The following is a 23,266-nucleotide window of genomic DNA, read 5'->3' on the forward strand; positions in this document are numbered from 1 at the left end:
TAAAGTACAAGGTGTTACATTTAAAAAAAGAGCCGATGACGTCATCACTGTAATGTGTATCACCTTGTATAATGAAATTTTATTGTAAAATGTAGAACATTAAATTTAAAAATCGACGTGTTTTAGATTTTTTTTAAAAAGGCTTTTCATTTATGAAATATCGAATTTATTCCATACATTACGGACACACTGTATAGTAAATTGGAAAGTGACTTATACACACTTCTAAAATATCGGTCAGAGTGGCAACAGGTGTATGTTTTCAAAAACTTGATAGTGTGTAAAATTTTTATTAAAATCAGCTAAGTACTCTCAGCATGTCACATGCTATCTTCAGAGCTTCCTATAAATAACAATACTTTAAGAGTGTTTTTTATATTAATTACAAAGATCAAAAAACTTACGTCTTATTAGAGGAGGTTATAAATACCTCATGGAAATATAATCCATAACACAAAACACATTAAAAAGGCCAAAGCCTTTGTTATAGGGGTTCAAATCTTTTAAAATTTTAAAAATAAATTAATTTTATTGAATCAATATATTTTTGAGATAAATGCAAAAATTTTCGAGATGCGGATTTTCGAGGCTTGAAAACTATTTTTGGGGTTTTTATGTGCCTAAATTGAAGTTTAAACATTCAGTTTCAAGATTCTGAAGAGCAATCGAAGCTTATTTAAATTTAGACCGTTGTTTTTTAATTGTTAATTATGCGCGTCCACTTGAGGTTTAACCGCCGGCCGCAAAATTTTAATAAATGTCAATATTTGTTGGGATTTTTTCACGTAAGAATAGAATTTTTTATATAAAAACGATTGCACGCCATTCAAGACTTACGACGTCAAAACCCCACAGCGTTGCCAAAACATCAGAATAGTTACTAAGTGAGGAATTTTTAAAATGTCAACTATTTGTCAAACTGTTATATTAACAGTAAATACACTTAGTTTTAAGACTACTGCAACGTACTAAAATACATAAGAAAACATTTTAATACAAAATTATATATTTTAAATTTTAAACTTACCTCTTTTAGAGCTTTAATAGTAAAAACGTCCCGCCATTATTTCTTGTTCAAAATAATCTATCTTATATGAAAGCTTATCAGCTTTCTACAGACTATTTAGTTGTTTTGGCATAGCACAATCACAATACACAACAATAATTAGTTTTTAAAGCTATTAATCTAAATTTAATATGTAGTTATAAATACAATTTATTAATATATAATATATTATGATTAAATTGTGTAAAAAATCAAAACATAAACAAAATTTTTACTCTAAAAAAGCGGCAACACTTTAAACAATTTTGCCATACGCTGAACTGTCATTAAAATTTGAAGTATTCCCGTATCAGTTGCGTACAATTGTCTAATCTATTTAATTAAAATTATTATTTTGTGGAATATTAGAAGAGTTATTTCATAAAATTTATATTATTAAATACAACAAATGTTTTTGCTTATTTAATCAATATAATTCTAAAATTTCCAATATAATGATGATTACATTTTTCTGATTATTATACCATGTTGACGCCTATGAAAGATCGAGCAGTTCCGTATGGGTTTCGTATTATTAGCTGTGTTAGGAAAATTTGAACTCTAAGGTTGACTTCTGGAAATTTTAAATATAAGTGACGTCACTTTATATAAATTGTGACGTGTAACGTTTTTACTTGTAAAATGGTATACAGTCTGTCCCAAACCCTTCTTTCAGTGCGTCACTAATTTTGACGTCATATAGGATTTTAAGAATGTCGAGAATTATTGCATGAAATTTTAGTTAAATCTGACAGTTGAAGGATCGTAATCGGCTAAATGTGAAAAGGTTATTTTTTGAAAATGTGGAGTAAAAATTTTAAGAATTTAAATTTTTTTTTAATTTATATATTAGAGGTGCCGTCCTGTATAAAAAATTTTATTGTGCATTATATTGGAACGGCAGTTTGTCATAATTTCTATTCTATACATTCCAAGGAAAGTGCTTAATTAGCTAAGATTTATATATGTATTTATTATTATTTATTACAAACACTATGGCTAAAATGTATAGTATTTAAACTACTAATATGAATATTTTTTAGAATAATTTAAAACTTACTTCACGAACGGCAGAAACTGGTAATAAAGTTGTCCCAGCCTCTTTTTCTAATTGAAAATAATTTAATAATTTTAATATTAGTCTTTGTTCATTCTCGGTATATCTTAAAATATTTTTATGACAATAAATACAAAATTAAATTTTCACTGTAAAATGTCTAAAAAATACTATCCTGGAATGACAATTTTCATTTTATCAGTTTTGACATTGTCAAAGTACTGTCACTATCGAGACCATATGCGTCAAATTATATTTATGCGTATCATTGATTGGATATCTATTTAGCGTATTCTAAACTCCAACCAATTATATATCCGTAAGTAGAATTCGCTTTAATATGCAAATACCCGTGAACGATATATAATTTTCTAAGTTCTATGTATAATAATCACAGACTCACGTTTTTTTCTGTCACTTCTAGCTTAATGCGTTAGAGAGAATTCGATAAACTGTGACGCACTGAAAGAAGGGTTTGGGATGAACTATACGTATGATATGTATGAGTGCGACAGAGACGCACTATAGGCGGCTTAAAAATCGGGTGGATGCGCATAATTAACAATGTAAAAACTTTAGTCTAATTTCAATAAGCTCCGATTGCTCTCCAGAATCTTAAAACTAAATGTTAAATTTTCAATTTAGGCACTTGGCAACTACAAAAATCATAATTTACATATGAGTTTTCAAGCTTCGAAAAAGCGTAGGTATTTTTGCATTTTTCAGATTTTAGATCGCTTATAACTTAAAAACTGTCAACTTTAGAGAAAAATAAAACAGACCATTTTAGTTTAAATTGATAAAAAAAACACAAAAAAAATGTTTTCTGGAGGAAAAAAGGTGACTTTTGGAATTTGTTTCTAACAATTTCTGTCCATAAATTTCGCCCGGACCCTTCAGATTTGCTTAAAGGGGACATTTTTTAACAATAATCCGCAAAGAAACCGAATTAGAAATATTTTTTATACGGGAGCGGTCTCACAACATGGACTAGACACAACTAAATTGATATGGAATCACCATGTATTTAAAACCAATATTTATTTCTTTTGAAAAAACTTGTTATTGTTGCGAGGAATAAAGGTTTTTATTAAAAATAAACAATCAGAAAATAATCAATACATTCTGGCGCGGTATAGATTATTTGTGTTAGTTGTAAATTGAATGAAAATTAATAAACCAACTTTCGCTTTTAAAAACAAAAATATGCCTTATGTGGGGTTAATGGATGTGCAAAAGATAAAGATTATTGGTCTTGTGGAGCAAGGAATGTCTCGTAGGAACATAGCTGTCGTGGTAGGCATAACACAGGGCGGGGTGTCAAAAACCTATTCTGTGTATCAGAAATTAGGAGCACTTAAGAATAGATCAAGATAAAGTCGCCAAAAAGTAAGAATGGCTTGCCATTATCGTTTTATTGTCCAAATAGCTAGAAGAGACCCAAAATTTTCTCACCAGCAACTCCAAAACTAGCTTTTGGAAGGTACAGTTGTAAGTGTTTCAGTTGAAACGATAAGAAGAAGACTTCGTACTTAAGTAGTATACAGCAGTAGACAGTTATGAGTTTACGAGATAACCAGGCAACACAAGATTGATCGCCTAAATTGGTGTCTTCAATAAAAAAAATGGAACATTATAAATTGGCAAAATATGCTATTTTCAGACGAAACCAGGATTTATGTACCGATAAATTCGTGTACTTAGAGGGCTAAGAAGACAAGCAAGAATGGAAACAGCCAGATCTGTTTACAGACATAAAGGAGGAAGTGTTATATTCTGGGGAAGTAAGTAATATTATCAGTGAAAAACTCCTTTAATTTCCATTCAGCCAAACTTTAATAGCTTGCAGGTATGTTGATTTGGTTCTAGAACCTGTAGACTCTAAAAAAGTGCAGTGGGAAAAAATTTAATTTTCATTCATGATAATCCTCCTCCACATACCAGCAGAATCACTAAAGACATTCTTGAAGCAGAAAACAACACTATTCTGTAGTGGCCTACTTACTCACCCGACCTTAACTCTATAGAACATTTATGGGATATGCTTAAAAAAATAATTAGTCCTCGCCGGGATAATCCACAAGACACCGTACAGCTAGTACAAGCTGCTCTTGAAGAAAGGAAATAACCTACCACAATAAAACGTTAACAATTTGTTTAGGAGCATGCCCACACGAATTGGAGCTTGCATAAGGCATAGGGTGAGTAACACTGACTACTAAAGAAAACATAAATAAATAAAAACAATTTAAACAACATTCCTTGTACATTGAAATTATGCCATTGACTTTAAAACAAATAATTTCAATTTTATTATTTTGTTGTTTGTTGTTTTTTTAATTTTTATGTATTGGTGATTAAATTGCTTTAATCCTTAGTCTCCCGACGGTACTTTTAAGTACCATCAAATTCTGGTACCCTTAAATCCCAGGCATAACATTTAATAATATTTACCACACAAAATTTCACTCACAACCGTAGTTTTCAGCTGATGTTTAAAACTTCGAATGGTTATTCAAACGATTTTGTGTTAAATACACAATAAGATTTGTAGGTACTCGAAAGGATCGTCCGCAATAAACAATGCTTTTAGCTTATTGAGCAGATACACTTTCGTCCGGAATATCATAATGAGTTCGGATTTACATTAAATTTTTACCTGAAGAAATAACACTTTCGTCCAAGTCAAATATTTTTGCATATACACTTTCGTCCAGGGTCGAGCTCCGCCACCAAGCCTGCGAAAGCTGGAATCTACATCCGATTATTTTAGATTGACCCCAAACTGATTTACTAGCCTTATGAATTGATTTTTCAAAATCAATGACAATATCTTTTGGAAGAAAAGTTAGCCCTGAACATTTGGTCTACCAGATACTACCAGATTTGATAACAAAATACTAGTGGAATGTAGTGGCCATTGTAGTATCCATGAATTGTAAACATTTTGATAATAGAATTTTGGGCAAGATTTAAATGTACCATCCATATATATTCTAGAACACTTACATAAATGTCTGAGATTTGTCTCACAAGATATAATAGTCAATTTTGCACTCCTATCATTTACCAATAAAAAGTTTTCATTTCTAGACGTAATGATAGGGTCCTCTAATTTTTCCAATGATTCCAGTACTTCTTTTAACGTTGTTGGTAAAAGTGGGAGTAATTTTCTTCTTACATTTTAAATACTTCGTTTCACTGATTTCAAATTCATAATAGTTAAATTAGTATTTTCTTCTTCACTTAAAACGCGATGTAAAATTTTCCTGGCTTGAGTACTTCTTGCAGCTTTACGTATCTTCTGCAGCTTTACGCTTAGCTGCTACTCTTACTTAGCTGCTACTCTTATTTGAGAGAGTGGTTTGGCTGTATGAACTATGTACTACTTCATGTATACTAATGAACTCTTTAGGTTAGCTGTAAACAAGGTCAGGATAGCCTTGATGATTTCCAATCTCCGATAGGAGTGGCATAAGAAGAAGAAGAAGAAGAAGCTACTCTTACAACCTGTTGTTGAATGCAGTTGATTTAAGTTCTGTCTAGAAATTACTACATCATCCACAATTGTGTAGACGGCAGCGTTACAACCTTTGGTATGACATCTCCTCCCTTTTTAACTTTTCGACAAAATTGAAGTTATTCACGAATAAAAGAGGAGCACCTCTTTTCGTTGCACTTTTCTTCACCATCATACGTTTGTCGAAATGCTCCATAACGCTTCAAGAATAAATGATTTTCATAACACAATTCAAGGCTATAGCAATATAAACACTTTGAGAATATTTTCACAAATGAATGAACTCGAAGATTCGTACATATTAATATTAATGTTAATATTAATTGCTTCTTCGAAAAGCATTATGAAAATTTACCTGACCCCTTGGTCGAACTTGTATACCTCAATTTTAGGGGCTTGGACGAAAATGTATACCTTCTTTATGACACTCATTATTTTGGACTAAAGTGTAATCGCCGAGCTTATTGTAAAAATTTATAACCATTAAGATAAGGCGGACTTAAAAGTACCGTTGGGAAGTAACTGTCAAAAAAAAATCTAAACGTCGTGGGAGACTAAGGGTTAAAATAAATCGTCGGCATACTGCCAAAAGTGACCAAGTCATGTTTAGGTAGTTTCGAGAAAATGAAGTGTAAAGTTTTAGAAGTGCCTATAAAATCGAACATAATAACTACACAGTTTTGAAGGTTTTATGTTTCGAGGGTTAGTCATCTAGAGGCAAATACTTTAGTTAATAATAAAATAACTCTTATGGTACACTAACAAAAATGCAATAAAGATGACTTGGTCACTTCCGATGTAAGATAAAATTAACCAATATGACTTGGGCATGTCTAACTTGACATGGTAAAACTAACGTAAGAACCGATAAAAATAAAAAAAATTGTTTGTAGTATAGATGTTTATTGCTTACATACAATAAAATTAATCAATATCAATATCGCTATCTGAATCTGATACTGCTGGTTCTGGAACTCTATCAAGCGCCTTATTATTCACAGGCAAAGACTTGTACCAATCATGATATTCAGGTGGAATTATGCTACTTGTTATAAGTTTAAGCAAACTGTTTTTCTTCTTTTCCGTTATTGGTAACAACGATTTATATAATGGCTGTAGATCCATCGCCGTTGCTGTTGGTCTTCCTCTTCCAGCTACCCGAAGCACATGAAACTCGGTCTCTGAAGGTCTGTATTTAAATAAAATACATCCTGGATTAGCCTTTTCATACCTCATGCATTTTATTCTTAGCCATTCAACCTTGTTTCCTTTCTCATCTTTGCTTTTATTTTTAATTAAGGTATTTGTTAGAGCTTTTAAGTCAATGAAATCAGAAAATCTTAATTCTTGAACATTATAGGGACTACAACTTTTATTTTTATTGCGATTAGAACGTGCAAGTCGAAAAATGTTTAAAAGGTCATTGTGTGTAAAGATGCATACATTTTTCTTTGCTTTTTCGATTGCAGAATGCATTGAGTCCACTTCCATGTATGTGTGCCCTTTCTCCAAAAAATTATGTTGGATAACATCAAAATGCATGTGGTGTACAATATACAGAAAGAGAGCAGAAATAAATTGATTTCGGTTCTGTCCACTGCAGCTATCAGAAAAAACACTAATTTCTTTTATAGTAGTTGGAATACTTTTTATCCAGCAGAGTAACGCAGTTCCTATTTCACAACTTCCCCTTTGACCATTTAATTCCGTCCAAGAAAAGCAGTCAGCATTATTGGGTTTCGCAGCTTCATAAATAGTCAAATTGTAGGCACATAACTTCCTTGTATAATACATTTGAGAAACGGCCGAAGTTGGAATATTTAAAACGCTTTGTAGATCAAAAGTTGCACTTATAAAATTAGTATCTGCATTTGCTCTAACCTTGTCACTGGCCTTGAGTTGATTTGCTTCGTCACGTCGCGCAATATGAGCTGTGTAATCTTCATCCGATATTAATTTCTTTTTGTGTTTCTCGCATACTTCACAAAGATCCTTTTTCGGGTGAAAGAAAGATAAATTAAATTCTTTCCCAAATATACGACGATAAGTAATTTCGGAAACGTATGGTTTATTATCTTCTTTGCATTTATTGACGTATAAGTCATACATCTTGGAAATTGATAAACTTGGATCTAGATACTGTCGCTTTGAAGATTTTCTGCAATAATGGGAGTCCATCGCAGGAAAGCTGGCAATATGTTCTCTTACTATTACTATCATGTCTTCAGATGTTTTGTTAGATGGAACATGATGACCTCTGTTATCTGAAACAGCAAACAATCCATGTTCATTTGCTCCCTTCAAAGCTGTATCCACAGGCCCGTGGCTAATGCAAAGAGTTTTAAGAAAGAATACTTTGCACACTTGAATTCTGTGCTCATTCTTCTGGAAATGATATTTCCTAGATGTTTCCTTCTTAGTGCCTGTTCCAGTACGAACCCTTCGATATTTTGGCTTAGTCCACGAAACACAAGATAGAATAAAGTCCTTTTGCCTTTCATACTGTAACTTCCAGAAACTTGCGCATAACTTGTCACGTTCTTCTTCAGAAAAACTGGTTGAACACTGAAAGTTACAGTTTTTGCAGTTGACCTTTTTTGGTTTTTTTGGACTTTTTATACCAGTTTTACTTACGTAGAGAATACTTAACGATCTGTTCTGTTTGGCAATATTCTTCTTCCATTTTTCTGGGCTGGCTTTTTTCCATCTTGGTTTTTTTACTAATACTTCATCCTCACTACTTTCATCTTCAGTGGCAATGTAATTATCATCACTCTCTGTTCCAAATGGTTCTGATTCAGTCTCACTCGTTGTAAATTCAGCATCTACATGCAGTTTGATAGGTATTTGATTTTGATTACCACCCGATGAACTGTTATTGAGGCTAGTAGTTGGATCTGAAATAAAAGAAGTTATCAATAATCTCTAATCATTTCACTTGTATATTATTTATGTAATACCCCTTTGGCATAACTTGAAATATTTTATTAAAAATAAATCATAATCAATCAAATGCAATAAAAGTAATATCTAACCTATAACGTAATTTTTGGAACATAATATAAATAATTACATACCTGTAATGTTTACTGCAATTTCATTTGTTAAATTTTCTGCACACAAGGAGGCTATGTACTTCCCCCTGGAACACATTTTTTGAATTTTCTTTGCGTTAGGACAATGATTTTGACACAAAATTAAGTATCCTTGTACGTAACGTCTACTTAAGTTAAATTGATCAGACAAGTTTAATAACAACAACCTACCGAAAAAAGTGACCAAGTCGCCATGGTCAGTTTTGGCGGTAGCGAATACCAGTATTATGACTTAAGCATTCTAAGGCATGCCTGAAACTAGGCAACTATATTTATATCACGAGTTGGGCATTTTTTCTGGAAAAGATCTTATAGTTTTAAGTCATTTGGTCAATAAACATCAAAATGAGATTTTTTTGACTTGGTCACTTTTGGCAGTATGCCGACGAAATATTCTTGGATTTCGTAGGTTGGTTTTTAAAATACGCTTAAAATAATAAAAAATATCAACTGATTCCATATAAGTTTGGTTGTGTGTACTTGCTGATGGACAAAGACACTTGCCGCTGTTAGGCAAAGACACTTGCCGCTGTTGCCACCTCACTTGTAGCGTCCATACTATCTGTGATATAGGAAGTGGCAGTATTAGAAACAGTATCAATATTTAACCTACCTTATTGTTTGTATTAACAACTTGATTTTTAGAATATATTTTTTAAATATTGTATTTTTTACGTTTTAAGTTATAACTTGGTAATCGTTCTCAAAATAAAAATATAAATATTCGTCTAATACATAGTTTAATTTTATCTATTTCACTCGTAACAAGAATTCGAGTGTATAATACATATTTTAATGTAGAATACTGTGAAATGATATTGTCAGTGTTCTGTATCATGACAAAAAAAATATATATAATATTGTTAGTAATTCCATTAAAAATATTATTGGCGAAAAATCAGAAAAAGCTCATGATACTATCGCACGCAATAAGTAGGTATTCAGTTTTGTATTTAAAATGACCCCAATATCGACATGGAATCCTAATATTTTTATGAATGTAATATTCTAAATTACAAATTCGACTCGATATGTTATGAACTTACTATAAAATGTTGGTATTCTCTTTTTAGCAACTTTTTTAAATACCAGCAACAATTGTAGTATCCTACTAGATTCACCTGGGAAATGTTTAATTCATTTAATGAAACATTTTATTATTTTTTGCCGAACGTTTACTTCAAAACTATTAATGAATCTTTCTACTCCATCTAATATTTTATAATATTCATCAATCAAGTAGTTCTTTACTATTCAGGGTTCTGCAAAATGCAACTTAAAATATTAGCATTCCACCTATAATAGCAGACAATTTTCAATTAAAGGTGATTAATCTACGAACTGAACTAAGAACTATCGGCAACCATGTTAAATCTCTTACCGGGGTCATTTTTATTGTGTATGATTTGCCCATGTGAATAAGTGAAAAAGTAAGATAGTCCCATAAAATTTGCCCCCGTAACAATATAATTTGGTGCGATTCACGAGCGTATAGTCAGACAAGTTCATTGAATAGTTTGAAACATGGGTAAACTTATCAACATTTCGCTGGTCTGTATATATTAATTTGCGTTCTTAAAAAGAATGAGAATGAGAAAAATATGATATTTTAGTTTATTCGTTCCACATTCTATATGTGCATAGGCGTAGTGTGTTCTATTTCTTGGGAATATATTTATTAAAGAGACTTTATTATTAACTTTAAAATAGTATTACGGTAAGTAAAGTAAATTTGCTAGATTGGATTAAAAATACATAAATTAAAACTAATTTACAACCACAAAAATTGTTTTTTCACATTTTCAACAAAAAACAGTAAAATTTTAAATAAAGGAACGTATTGTATCTTAAATTTTAATTAAATTTTAAGGTGAAAATGTTTAAAACATTCGGGTGTAGATGCACTCTATAAATAGTATTACTTTTGAACATCTGACATTCTTCTTTTGCACCATCGTCTCTTTTTGTAATGTGGACAATATTGTCGAATCTGGTTTTATCTGGTAAAGCAAATTTAGATTGATGTCCATGTATTAAGTTTGACACTGATGTAGCGGTTTCTTCACTATTATAAATTATAAATATATACGACCAATACATATCAACTTGACGCAGAGTGTAAACCAGATAATATACATATGCCAATAATTTTTTTAGAATCTATGTTATTCATTTCAAAATCATGACGGTTATTCTGCGATACATAAATATTTGTAAAATATAGAATGCTCTCAATTACTTGTTTATTAAAAAAGAGTAAAAAAACTTCAATATATGACTTGCCTCCATGGTTGGCTTTTATATTGTATGTATAACTACATATCAATCAGACTGATGTTGAATTACTACTGAGTACGAAGAGAAGAAGTATATGATGTTGATAATAATAACTTGAGACAAATTTGGATTTACTATTTTTGCCTGGTTTTTTCTGTGGACGTTTTATCTGTGGTTCAGAGGAATATCATAATCAGAATCGTCAATCACTTGTATTTCATATGTACCTACAATATCCGATTTTATTGATTCTTCACAAATAATATAATCTCAATGTCTTCTACATCGGAAATTCATCTAAATACAGCGGCAAATAAACCACGTTAAGTGAGTCAGCATTTTCACAATATGAGTCTTCTTCTAATAAAGCTATAACTCTTTAGTAGTTAGTGTTATCTTCATTTCATATTTCGAGAATTTACTCAAATAAACAAATGCACTACTATATACACTCATTCACATGATAATAGTTTAGCTTACTTTATTTTAATTTATATGCAATATAAAACAAATAAACACAAAAAAACTTTCAAATTAAGTTAAAAAAAAACAAATATAACGTTTACAACACACAGCAATTCTATAAATAGAGAATGAAGTGTAATGATGAGATCATATGTTAATATTTCACATTGTTTAGTCTAATGAAATAATGAAGTATTTTCCAAAGTTTTCTGTTTTTTTGAAGTTCTGTATTAGGTACTCTCTAATAAGATATAACAAATAATAACCATAAAATTTTACTTCATTTTGTTAGACAACTATAAGATACCTGATAAAAGAAACATAATTTAATAATTATATCTGTCTTAGATTTAATTTTTACCTAATTACTTATGTGTTTAAATAAATACTTAAAAAAATTTTTTGGTACGCCTCTGCAACATTGATAAGTAGAATATGATTTCGTTGCTAACTTATCGTTAAGTGTTTCGTTGCGTGCGGTGTTGCCAATTAATCACCTTCAATTAAACATTGTTTTAGTATTCGTCTTAAGATTAATGAATACATGATCTACGTTTATTTTACATTTTTATGCAGTAACTTTTATGCAGTAGCCTTGTAATAGCGTGCTGTTTTTATCTACCTTATATATAAATTTAATTTGGATATTTCTATGTTTCTATATTCGGCTATTACTGGATTTGAGCTTAAATATTTATTTTTATTGCTTTTTTAGATATGTTTATGTCACGGATTTGGAACCAAACAGGGCCAGACGAGTATTTCCCTGCTTTGACGAACCTGCGTTTAAAGCTAAGTACCATATTAAGCTGGTATCACCAAACGAAACTTATGTGGCTATTTCAAATATGCCCGAAATTGTAAGTAAAATTTGTTACAATACAATAAAAATACATATTATAGAATATAATACCAAAATACTCCAGTCGTCAGAGACGAACATGCCACTGAACCTGAAAAATCATACGAACAAGCTGAATTTTGCTGAGAATGTCATTTTGGGGCCCTAAAAAATATTTTTTTATTTTATTTTTATTTATTTAACCCCCTTTAAAACACAAAATGATTTTTATTACATTAAGAGAGTGCGTACTACTGCTAAAAACTAATAACTATATTAAAAACTAAACCTAGACAGAATAAAACAAGTAAAAAACACTATACATCTAAATTAAATTTTAAGACAACTTTTGCAGTTTAGAAATTTGTTTTGAAAAGCAACTGAAACCGCTATACTTCAGGAGTATTGGATTTTAGGAACCGTATAGCTTACAAATTTCAGAAGCACTGAAAGAGAGGTGATGCAAAATACTAAAAATATGGCTAAGCTCAGAGGAACAAATTTAAATAGCCAAAGAGACACTAAATCTCAAGTGAGGATTCGGGCTAGCTTCAATGCACTGAATCGTGGCTTTAAAGATGAACTGATGGGACAAGAAACGAAATGAGACCTGTTAATATCAAACGTGATACAACTAAAGAAGGTCACTGGGAATAAATCTATATAAAGAGGACGACAAGTAGAAAAGAAGAAGGGCGCCAACTCAACAATAGTTGAGATTTTGAAGTAACGAATGACTGGAAATAATTATACTGGAGATAATCACCTGAAATACAAAATACTAAAGACTAATCTTATCTTGCTATATTATATACTGATTAGTAGAAACTGAAATAAAACGCAAAATACCAATGATAAATATATTGATAGCATTATGTATATATATATATATATATATATATATATATATATATACATATATATGTATATATATATATATATATATATATATATATATATATTAACAATAGACATATAATGTAAAAACTAAATAACAAAATTGTATTATATCAAAAGTGAGTTTGGTCAGTACTCCTTATATCCTCTTTAAAAAAAACCACTTTAAATGTATTTCCCTCCCCTAATATATCAAAATTATATAAGTTTTATTTACTCAGACCTGATTTAAAAAAAAAACAAAAACCCACTATTTATATTGATTGAAACCCTATATAATATATATAAAGAAAATATGTATCTACTTGATCATATGCATATGAGAAGTGTACAGTCGTAAATAGAAAGTAACAAACAATAGATAACAGTTAAACAACTTATCTTTCACAACACTAAAGTCCATAGGAAATTCTTCTTGAAATTTCTACACTAATTTGTTGCTGTGGTGACAAATCCAATGGGGGTAAGAGGGTGGTCAAATCAGGCACAGGTCTATTGGTATATATATATTGGTATATAATATATATTAGTGACTAACTAAACAGAGGAATATTCCCAAGTGAATATTCTCAAGGGAATATTCTCAAGTGACGGAATGTGGAGCAGCAGCACGCCGAAAAAAATCTTCCTTTTTCATGTGGAACTTTTGTTACAATGAATATTGATTTCTTTTTAAAAAAATTACTTGATTATTATTATCTCTGGGTTATATATTGTTTTATTCTTGCCCTAGATTGTGTTGTTTCCTCCAACTCCGTCACTTTGAACGTGAGAAAAACTCACCGGCGTGTCTGCTAATACGAGTTCTGACCAAAACTGCTCCCTCGATCGTCAAAAGTCGATTTCTCTTTTCCAAAGCGATCCTCACGCTTGTGCAGAAAAATTTCGTTTTAAAATCGATCGCGGGCGTGTCACAAGAAATCTATTTAGGGGTTTTATTAATACAATTTTTAAACTGACTTAATATCATCAGTACCGTAAACGCTACACAACTTTTATTTGTTTCACAGAAGAATTTAAAAAGTCTATATCATATTGGTTACATTCTTCTAACATCTTATTATTTATGGGTGAACAATCAGTCTTATTAGTTGAGAGCAGTCGTTTGTTATTAATATTCTTAGATGTACTTTTGGAACATTAAATTTAATATTATTTATAAAAAAGCAATCTTTATATTTAATGTGATTTATAACATAGTAAATAAAAAGGGCTAAATGAAAATTTCTTCTATTATCCAGTCGCTGAACTTTAAAACAAGTTAACATAGCATTATAGGAAATCATGTATGGATAGATACCAGACTTTCTGACATAAAGAAATCTCAAGAATCGTTTTTGAACCTTTTCAATCAGATCAACATTGAATTCGGTTTGTGGTGCCCATATAATAGAGGCATACTCCAAGTGAGGTATTACCAGTGCATTGTATAATGATATTAGAGTTTCAGATCTTTTAAAAAATTTTGAATTACGAATTATGAAGCCAAGAGTTCTGTATGCCTTTCCAATGACGATGCAGTAATGTTCATTAAATCTCAAATTTTGCTGGAACATTACTCCAAGATCTTTGCAAGTGTTCTCTCTTCCAAGTATAGTGCTAGAAATTTTGTATTGGTTCTCCATGAATTGTGTTTTTCGAGTGATAGTAAAACTCAACTCCTACCCCCGTCTTCCCCCTATAACGTCCTCTCGAAGGAGGGGAGACAAAAAAATCGATTTACCAAGAATCTGTGTATTGTTCTAAATAAAAATTTAGCTAAGATAATTTTGCACAAAAATGTTTATGAGTTTTTATGAACTTTTTGTGTAGAAAACCGTTCTCTCAAATACAACTTTTGAAGCGACCGACGATTTTGAATGTCAGTTACGCACGCAAAATCAATTTTAAATAAAAATGTATCACCTCGACGGTAAAATCTCGATATCTTTTAATCTTTTGTACCTAATATAAAAAAGGTAAAATAAAATCAATAAAAGCTACGCGATTTATGAAGTTATGCCGTTTTTTACGACTTTCATAAGATCAATAAAATGTATCACTTCCATTGACCAGGGACTATGAAATTTCCATTATTAGAGCCTAATCACCAAATGTGAAAAATTTGAAATATGCCTAGAAAACGCTGAATTTAAACTTTCACATTACAAACGATTTAATACATTTAAAACTGCTTCGATTACACAAGCAGTTTTTCGAAAGTATACAACTTCAGCTACGAATTCCACCCAATACCATTTTCGTGGGAGCATTTTCCGTGACGTGCGATCGTTTGTAATGTAAAAGTTTAAATTCAACGTTTTTAGGCACATTTCAAATGCCTCATATTTGTTGTTACACATTCATGTTATAGGTTTTTAAGATTAAGCTCTAAAAATGGAAATTCCACTGCGACTGGTCAATGGAAGTGATAAATTTGATTGATTTCGTAAGAATCGTAAAAAATGGTAAAAATCGCGCAAGGTTTATTTATTTAACAGATTTATAGAAACTGATTTCATGTGCGGCAAAATACAAAAATTGCATACAAAGTTGCACTATTCACCTTTAAAACACATTTTGATTTTGTCGATAAACAAAATAGATAGACTGATCAAAAGATATCGAGTTTTTACCGTTAAGTTGATATAAATTTTGGTAGCGTACTTTGGTAATTGTTTTTCCTATAATTGCCAGAGTAGTCGGTGAGTTTTGATTTAGTTTGAGTCTTCTTACAAACTCTCTCTGATGACGGGTAGACCCAGAAACACGTGTTAGGGAGTGGTAAGAGACTTAAATTAAATCGAAATGGAACCGTCTTCGTATATTTATCGTCCTTACTCGACGCAATGAGTACAAGAATGATGGTAATTTATATGGGTAAATTGTTGATGCATAGTGGAATATAAATATTCCCAGCATCGCTCTGAATAGCTTGGGTATACAATTTACTTTAATTGCTATCGACACATTTAACTTCATATTTCCTCACTAGAGGTCTCTAGTAGCATATTTTTTTTCCTATAATTGCCAGAGTAGTCGGTGCGTTTTGATTTAATTTGAGACTTCTTACAAACTCTGTCTGATGAGGGTAGAACCAGAAACACGTGTTAGGGAGTGGTAATAGACTTAAATTAAATTGAAACGCAACCGTCTTCGTATACATATAAATTTTATTTAAAATTGATTTTTCACGCTGGAATTCAAAGTCTCCGGTCGCTTGACGCGGTGTTTCTCAGAGAACGGTTTATTGAAAATGACTAATAATTAACTGCAATTAATCTCCAAAGAAACAAATATTTACTCATTCTTGTTTTATATAAATCAAAAATTGTAGAATGCATAACATAATATAAACAAAATGTACTTTTCTAAAGCTTTATCTTTTTATATTTAAAGCATACAGCATCTACATTATAAAAACATGCCAACACTGCTATACCGAAATTTTGTTTTCCATGTTTGACATTTACGGCTATAATTAGCTTGTACTTTCGGTAAACTCAACCAAAAATTGGTTTTCACTTTTTAAGTTAAAAAAAAGCAAGCAAAACCAGCTCATCTTCACAGATTTCTGATCAGCTACTCCTCATATACCTTTTAAAACCTTCAAATATGTGTACAAGATTTTTACGTGAAGTTAGTGATTTTTCAGATTACACCCAATCAAGAAAAAAAAAGCTGAAAAAATTTTATAGTAAAAGGTAAATGAGGGGTAGCTGATGACAATTATGTGAAGAGGTACAGATAATTTTGCTTTGTTTTTATTAAACAATCGTGAAAAAATAAGTTTTGGCGTATAAAACGTTCCTTATTCATTTTAGAGAAAAATGGTTCAAATAAAAGTTGTAGATCATAAAAAGATCTTTAATATTGAGTGTTTCAAAATTAAAATACATAAAGAATTGACCGAGATAATTTCAAAAAATCCTTATTTTTATAGTTATTTATAAATCTTAATCACTGTGTTTTTTGCATAATGGGATGCAATAAAACTATTGAAAATTGTGGCAGTTAATGGGTTATTAAAGTGTACTAAATTTCAAAAGGATCGACCAAATACTTTCATGTTATTCAATGTGTTTATCCAGAAGAACGATTATTTAAACAACTGTACTTGCCCAAACAGTCACTTAAGAGGTATTTCGTTAATCGAAATCGAAGGGGATATAAACAAAATCTCAAGATTTTATTAAATTTGTTATCAAAAAACAGTTTGAAAAAGGGCTGCCTTTTTAGCTTATAAACATTTAAAATAACTTTGACATTTTTTATGTCATAAACTTGTATGTAGGCTCAATGAAAAACTGGAAAAAAACACACTTTAAAAAAAACAGAACCTTGTATGACCAATAAACAACCAGATAGTTTTTGTCTTAAAGCCATATTTCCATTGTTTATTAACATTAAGACCTGAAACTTAAAAATTGTAAAAGAAGATCTAAGTTTTATGATTCAACTGATAGATGGTATGCACAGTGAAGAAGTAAAAAATTATAACCTGTTAATATGATGGTACTAGTAAAATACCATCTCGGAAAAGTGGAGGGGAGAACTGACCACTGCAATATCTCAGTTTGTTTCTTGTTATTGGTCATAGTTTTTCACCAGCTTTTCAATTGGCCTACTTATAACCGTGTGACATAAAAGAAATATCATAAAAGTATCATAATAACATAAAAGTTATTATAAATAGAAGCTAAAAAGTCAGCTTTTTTTCAAACTGTTTTTTAATAACAAATTTAATTAAATTTGGAAGTTTTTTTTATAAACCTTACAAATGAAACCTCAAAGAATCAATTGTGATTTGCAAAATACCACTAGAGTGACTGTTTGAGCAAGTACAGTTGTTTAAATAATCGCTTTCCGGGATAAAGAAATTGAATAACTTATAAACAATTTTGCCGATCTGTATGAAATTTGGTATACTTTAATAACTCATTATTTACCACAATTTTAAGTAGTTATATTACATGTCGTTATGCAAAAAACAAAGATATTTACGTTTATAAATTACTACAAAAATAATGTTTTTTTTTAAATTATCTCGGTCAATTGCTGATGTATTTTATTTTGAAAACTCTAAAAATAAATAACTTTTTATGATCTACAACTTTTATATAAAACATTTTCTCTAGAATGTATAAGAAACGAAAAAAACTATGTTTTTTACTTTGCATGATTGTTAAAAAAAAAACAAAACAGAATCAGCTGTACGTTTTCACGGATTTTTCATCATCTACCCCTCATACACCTGTAATATTTTTATTAATATAATTTATTGTCTATATTTATCATCAAAGGTTCTACATTTATAACACTTACAAGTTTATTTAAAGTCTTTATTTGTACAATATAACTAATTTATTTCACACTAATAATTATATAATTTATTTATTACAATACGCGCGTTACATTTTAAAAACTCGACGCGATGTTATTTTCAGACTAACCGTTCTCAACAAAATTCCCTCTTTAAATATAAAATGCCGTTAATCGAGAATTCCGGCGATTCCCTTCAAACAGACTGGAAGGCAGACCGGTCTTTCAGCTGAGCGGTGAACTTACTAGAATTTGGTCGACGACCCTTGCTGAATGATCTCGAACGCTATGGAACTGGTTTTAGCGTAGGGGTCCCTTGGATATTGCTACTAGAAAAATACTTATTAGAAAAACATGTTTACAGTTTTGAGTCATATTATGCGTCATTATTTACAGCTCTTTTTACAGACACCTTTTAGAACCCTTAAATATTTATATAAGATTTTTTTCAGCATTTTCTCTTCATTGACTGGGGTAATAAGACTTTTCCGTTGTTATTGGTTGCTTCTTTACCATAGTTAATATAATTTTTTCGTTACCTCTTTTTCCGATTCTTGCATTAAAATGTCCTTACAGAAATATTTCTCTTAAAGGATCTATTTTTATTATTTGATTATATAGTTTTTAATAAAAAGTGCCTTTAGTAGCAATAGGGTCATCATCGTTTACTTCATAAAATCCGAGTATTGTAATTTTGGTTCCGAATTTACACACTTACTCACGTCTCTTTAGGAACACCTGAGAAAAAATGGTCATATTGTCCCAGATTTTCTAAGCCTTGTCCCATTTTCTTGGTTTCCATTGTTACTAGTATATCCATTTTTAGTTTTTTAACTTCGCAGATAATCTCATTTATCTTTTTTAATATACCTGTACCTTCTATGTACCTTTATTCCTTATCCGTTTCCCTTTCTGATCCGAGGATGTATTTCGGTAGTTTTAACAATGGTTGCTTTTACGAGGACAGATCGTTAGCCTGTTTCTCAACCCTCCTCCTTTATCCGGACGTAAGACCGGCTTTAGTAGTTTGTAGGCTACTCAATCCACCCACAAATTGTGAATATATTGAGTAGCCTACCCACAAACTTTTCATAAGCAGAGTTTGAATGATAAGTGTTACATAGAAAATACTGTCCAATATAACAATCTGCAGTACTTAACCGAAACTCCTGCGATCTGATAAATGCCGACATCTTCGAAAAGTATTTGAAATTACTTTTTTAAGAAACCTAAATAAAATTTGTAATAATTCATTTAACGACTGTTTGATTAATAGTGCCAAAGTTTCTTTATTGTTTGCAGACATTCTGTAAAAATTTCAACCTTCTAATTTTATTATCTCTAGTACATGTATCAACAAAAAATATAATTGTAGATTTCTCTGACCTTGACTATAAAGAGAATGTGGCGCGTTAGGTTAATTTTAGACACCACTGTAAATCTTGTTGTATGTACAGATTTTACTGCTTGTTCTGTTTTTAGTTTTTATGATGGTTTATCATTAAATAATTGATATCCTGTCTTAGTGTCAATAATACATATTCATATTTGTGATTGAATTTTCGTAAAGCGCCTACTAAATGGATTTTTGCAATATCTTCTTGTTCGATTCAATTCTACCCCACGGTTGTCCTCAAAACTTATCTTTTATTAAAAAATTTATATAACAGATATTTCCATAAACAATAGTTAGGTATTGAATTATAATAATAAATATTCAAATTTTAATGAAGACATGAATATGTCACAATCCACAAGTTTTTGTATTAATATCCCTCTCCAGATTAAGCCTTGGTTTTCCTTAAACTATGCTCCAACACTGTCGGTCCCGCGCCGCTCTTCTTAAAGTTCTCACGTCTAGCAAATTTTGCGTGTCAGCTGCCACTTCATCCTCCCACCTTTTCCGTGGCCTTCCTTTTGGTCATGCGCCCTGCATTATACTATATAGACCCTTTTCGATTCTCTGTCGGCCTCCATTCTCACTACATGACCAGCCCATCTAAGTCTCTGAAGTTTAACGAGAATCTGAGATGGATGCCTCTTTAAACAGCTGGTAGAGTTCATTCTTTTATCGGAATCTCCATACTTCGTTTTCGTTAATAGGTCCAAATATCTTAAGACTTTTCTTTCCAAGATATCCAGCTTTCTTTTTGTTTGGTTATTGGCTATTGGTTTGACAATAGTTTTGTAGATCCTGATTTTTGATATCCACTGTGTGGTTTTGGAGCGGAACAAATGGGCAAGTAAAAAGTGAACTTTATTTCCCTTTACTTTCTTCTTTGAATTTCTGATTCTTTGGTTCCATCCATGCTTAATTCAACTCACAAATATGTAAAACTTTCTACTGTTTTAATATCGTCCAATAATTCAACTGGGCGGTTGTTCCCCCTAGCTCTTGCCTCTATTAGATTTTTGTCTTTTGAACATATACTGCTAGTCCAGTCTGTTTTGCCTCTGTTTTTAATTGTGAATATATTTTTGCTGTTTCTTCCGTTCTGTGAGACATAATGGTGATGTCATCGGCATAGACGGTAATCTGTATTGATTTATTTCTTAAGAGATTAGGTATTCCTATATTCAACTGTTTTATTACATATTCGAGACAGCTTAAACAATGTCGGTAGCAACCCGTCTTCTTTATGTCTGAATGTTTTAGCCGTGCAATATTTGATATAACTTGTGTCTATTAATTGAGCCGGAGGCCTATTGTAAATCTATGAATATGTTGTGGACGTCAATGTCGTATTCCCACGATTTGTTTATAATTTGTTTCATTTGTAATAGCTGGTCAGTTGTAGATCTTCCTTTTCGGATCTTCGTAAACCGCCTACTAAATTGATATTTCCAGTATCTTCGTGTTGGATTCAATTCTGCCCCACAGTTGTCCTCAAAACATATTTTTTATTAAAAAAATTTTATAACAGATATTTCCATAAATAATCGTTAGGTAGTTATTGTATTATAATAATAAATATTCAAATGTTAATTATATAATATATGTCGCAAATCACAAGTTTTTGTATTTATATCTCTCTCCTATGGAGCTACAGGTTGGACCTTGGCCTCCTCCAGAGCCGGTTCTAGAGTGTTCAGCTCCCCGGGCAAAACAAAATTTCGTGCCCTTTCGTACAAGAATATACACATTTACCGCAAATTAAAGAAAACAGTAAAAAATCAAAATTACACAATAAAGAACTGTGGCAAAGGAGCGAGAACTTTGAATGGGCTCGAAAAAATGAAATGTATGACAAATAAAGTAATATGTTTCATAAAAATAATTTAAAAATTTTTTTTCTAGCTTTTAAATCTGCAAACTTTTGTATGTTTTCGGTCATATTTATATTTTTTGAAACGTCAAAGTCTATTGACAAAATTGCCGAGCTATCTTTCATTTGTCATTGCTGATATTAAATATGTTTTTCCGTCGACCGTCCATTTATGATCAATTTTAACACCCTCAAAATCATTGATTAATGACCCCTATTAATGAATGATTTTCTATTAATGAACGATTTTATTATAGGCAACACAACATACATTGCTTGCATAAATTAATTAAACACTCTGTGATTGGCAGTGACCTGTGGTGTAGGCAACCAAACATATACCTATTTATATTCCCACTAAAAAATTAATTTAAAATGAAGTAGCCGCTGTAAGTACTGTTTGTCATTGTATGTCATTATTTACTTTATTGTTTAAAATTCTGTGTATTTGAAAAATCAAAGGATGGATATTGACGAAGAGTTTAATTTAACTCCACCAGAATTTAACTTCTTCTATCACAGAATTTACAGAGGTTCAAGAAGACTTAAATATAAATTTGTCAAAATGCTATACTGCAGATAATCATTTATCAATATCTTCCTTTAATTTCAGTAATTGCACCATTTCGAATATTAATTGTTTACTATAATAAAACTACCACTAAGGAAACTTTGAATAAAGTCAATGAAAGCTGAAAAATTGTTGTTTATCGTTAAGTAAATAAATATTTAAACTAAGATATCTTTATTTCTGAAAAGTACGGTCGACGGAAAAGTTTTGTAACGAACTCGTGAATTAAAATGGCGATTAACAATCTGGAACATTAACGCGCTCGCTTCGCTCACGCGTTATATCTCAATTGTTAATCGCCCTTAATAATACACTTGTTGGTTAAATATCTATTAATAAGTTTTAATTTACCAAAACTACGTTCGCAAGCCACAACTGTTACAGGAATTGTTACCAATATCCTTAAAGTTGTCCACAAATTTGACATAATTGTATATAGGTCGTTAATTTTATAAAATTAAGAGTCTCTAAAGGAATGTTAACCTTTTCAGGAATTAGGGTTTTGAAAGATATAATTTCATTCATTAATTCAGTAACAAATGTTTGTTGGTCTTTTAAAAGTAAATATAAATTCATGCAACAATTGCGTGTTTAATCATTATTTAATCATCATTTATTACATAAAAATCCCCAATTATTCAAAAAATCAGTGGTTTGTTCAAAACGTCCTAATTTGATCTAATAAATACATTTATTTCCAAATGCGTTTTTGTATAATCCGTTCTTTATAAAATTAGGTAGGTATTAATACATACTAATTCAACTAGCACTCTGATGACTACCAAGTATTTTTTGAGACAATTAAATTGATAATTTTCAGGATATTTAGAACAAGATTATAATAAATTAACAGCATTATTTAATTGGCCTGTAAGGCTTTGCTAATATTGTTTATGTGGGACAACAGATCATACCAAATAACTATTATAAT

General features: G+C 30.7%; 1 protein-coding gene across 1 annotated transcript in view; it reads left to right on the forward strand.

Moving 5' to 3' along the window:
* The window catches only part of LOC140437376 (glutamyl aminopeptidase-like), a 74,967-nt gene that overhangs the window by 12,862 nt on the left and 38,839 nt on the right, over positions 1 to 23,266 (forward strand). Inside the window, exon 3 of the mRNA XM_072526879.1 lies at positions 12,175 to 12,319. Coding sequence (XP_072382980.1) covers positions 12,175 to 12,319 — 145 coding nt within the window. The remainder of the gene's footprint in view (positions 1 to 12,174; positions 12,320 to 23,266) is intronic.

This window comes from Diabrotica undecimpunctata, chromosome 3 (assembly GCF_040954645.1).
Source record: "Diabrotica undecimpunctata isolate CICGRU chromosome 3, icDiaUnde3, whole genome shotgun sequence".
Taxonomy (NCBI): domain Eukaryota; kingdom Metazoa; phylum Arthropoda; class Insecta; order Coleoptera; family Chrysomelidae; genus Diabrotica; species Diabrotica undecimpunctata.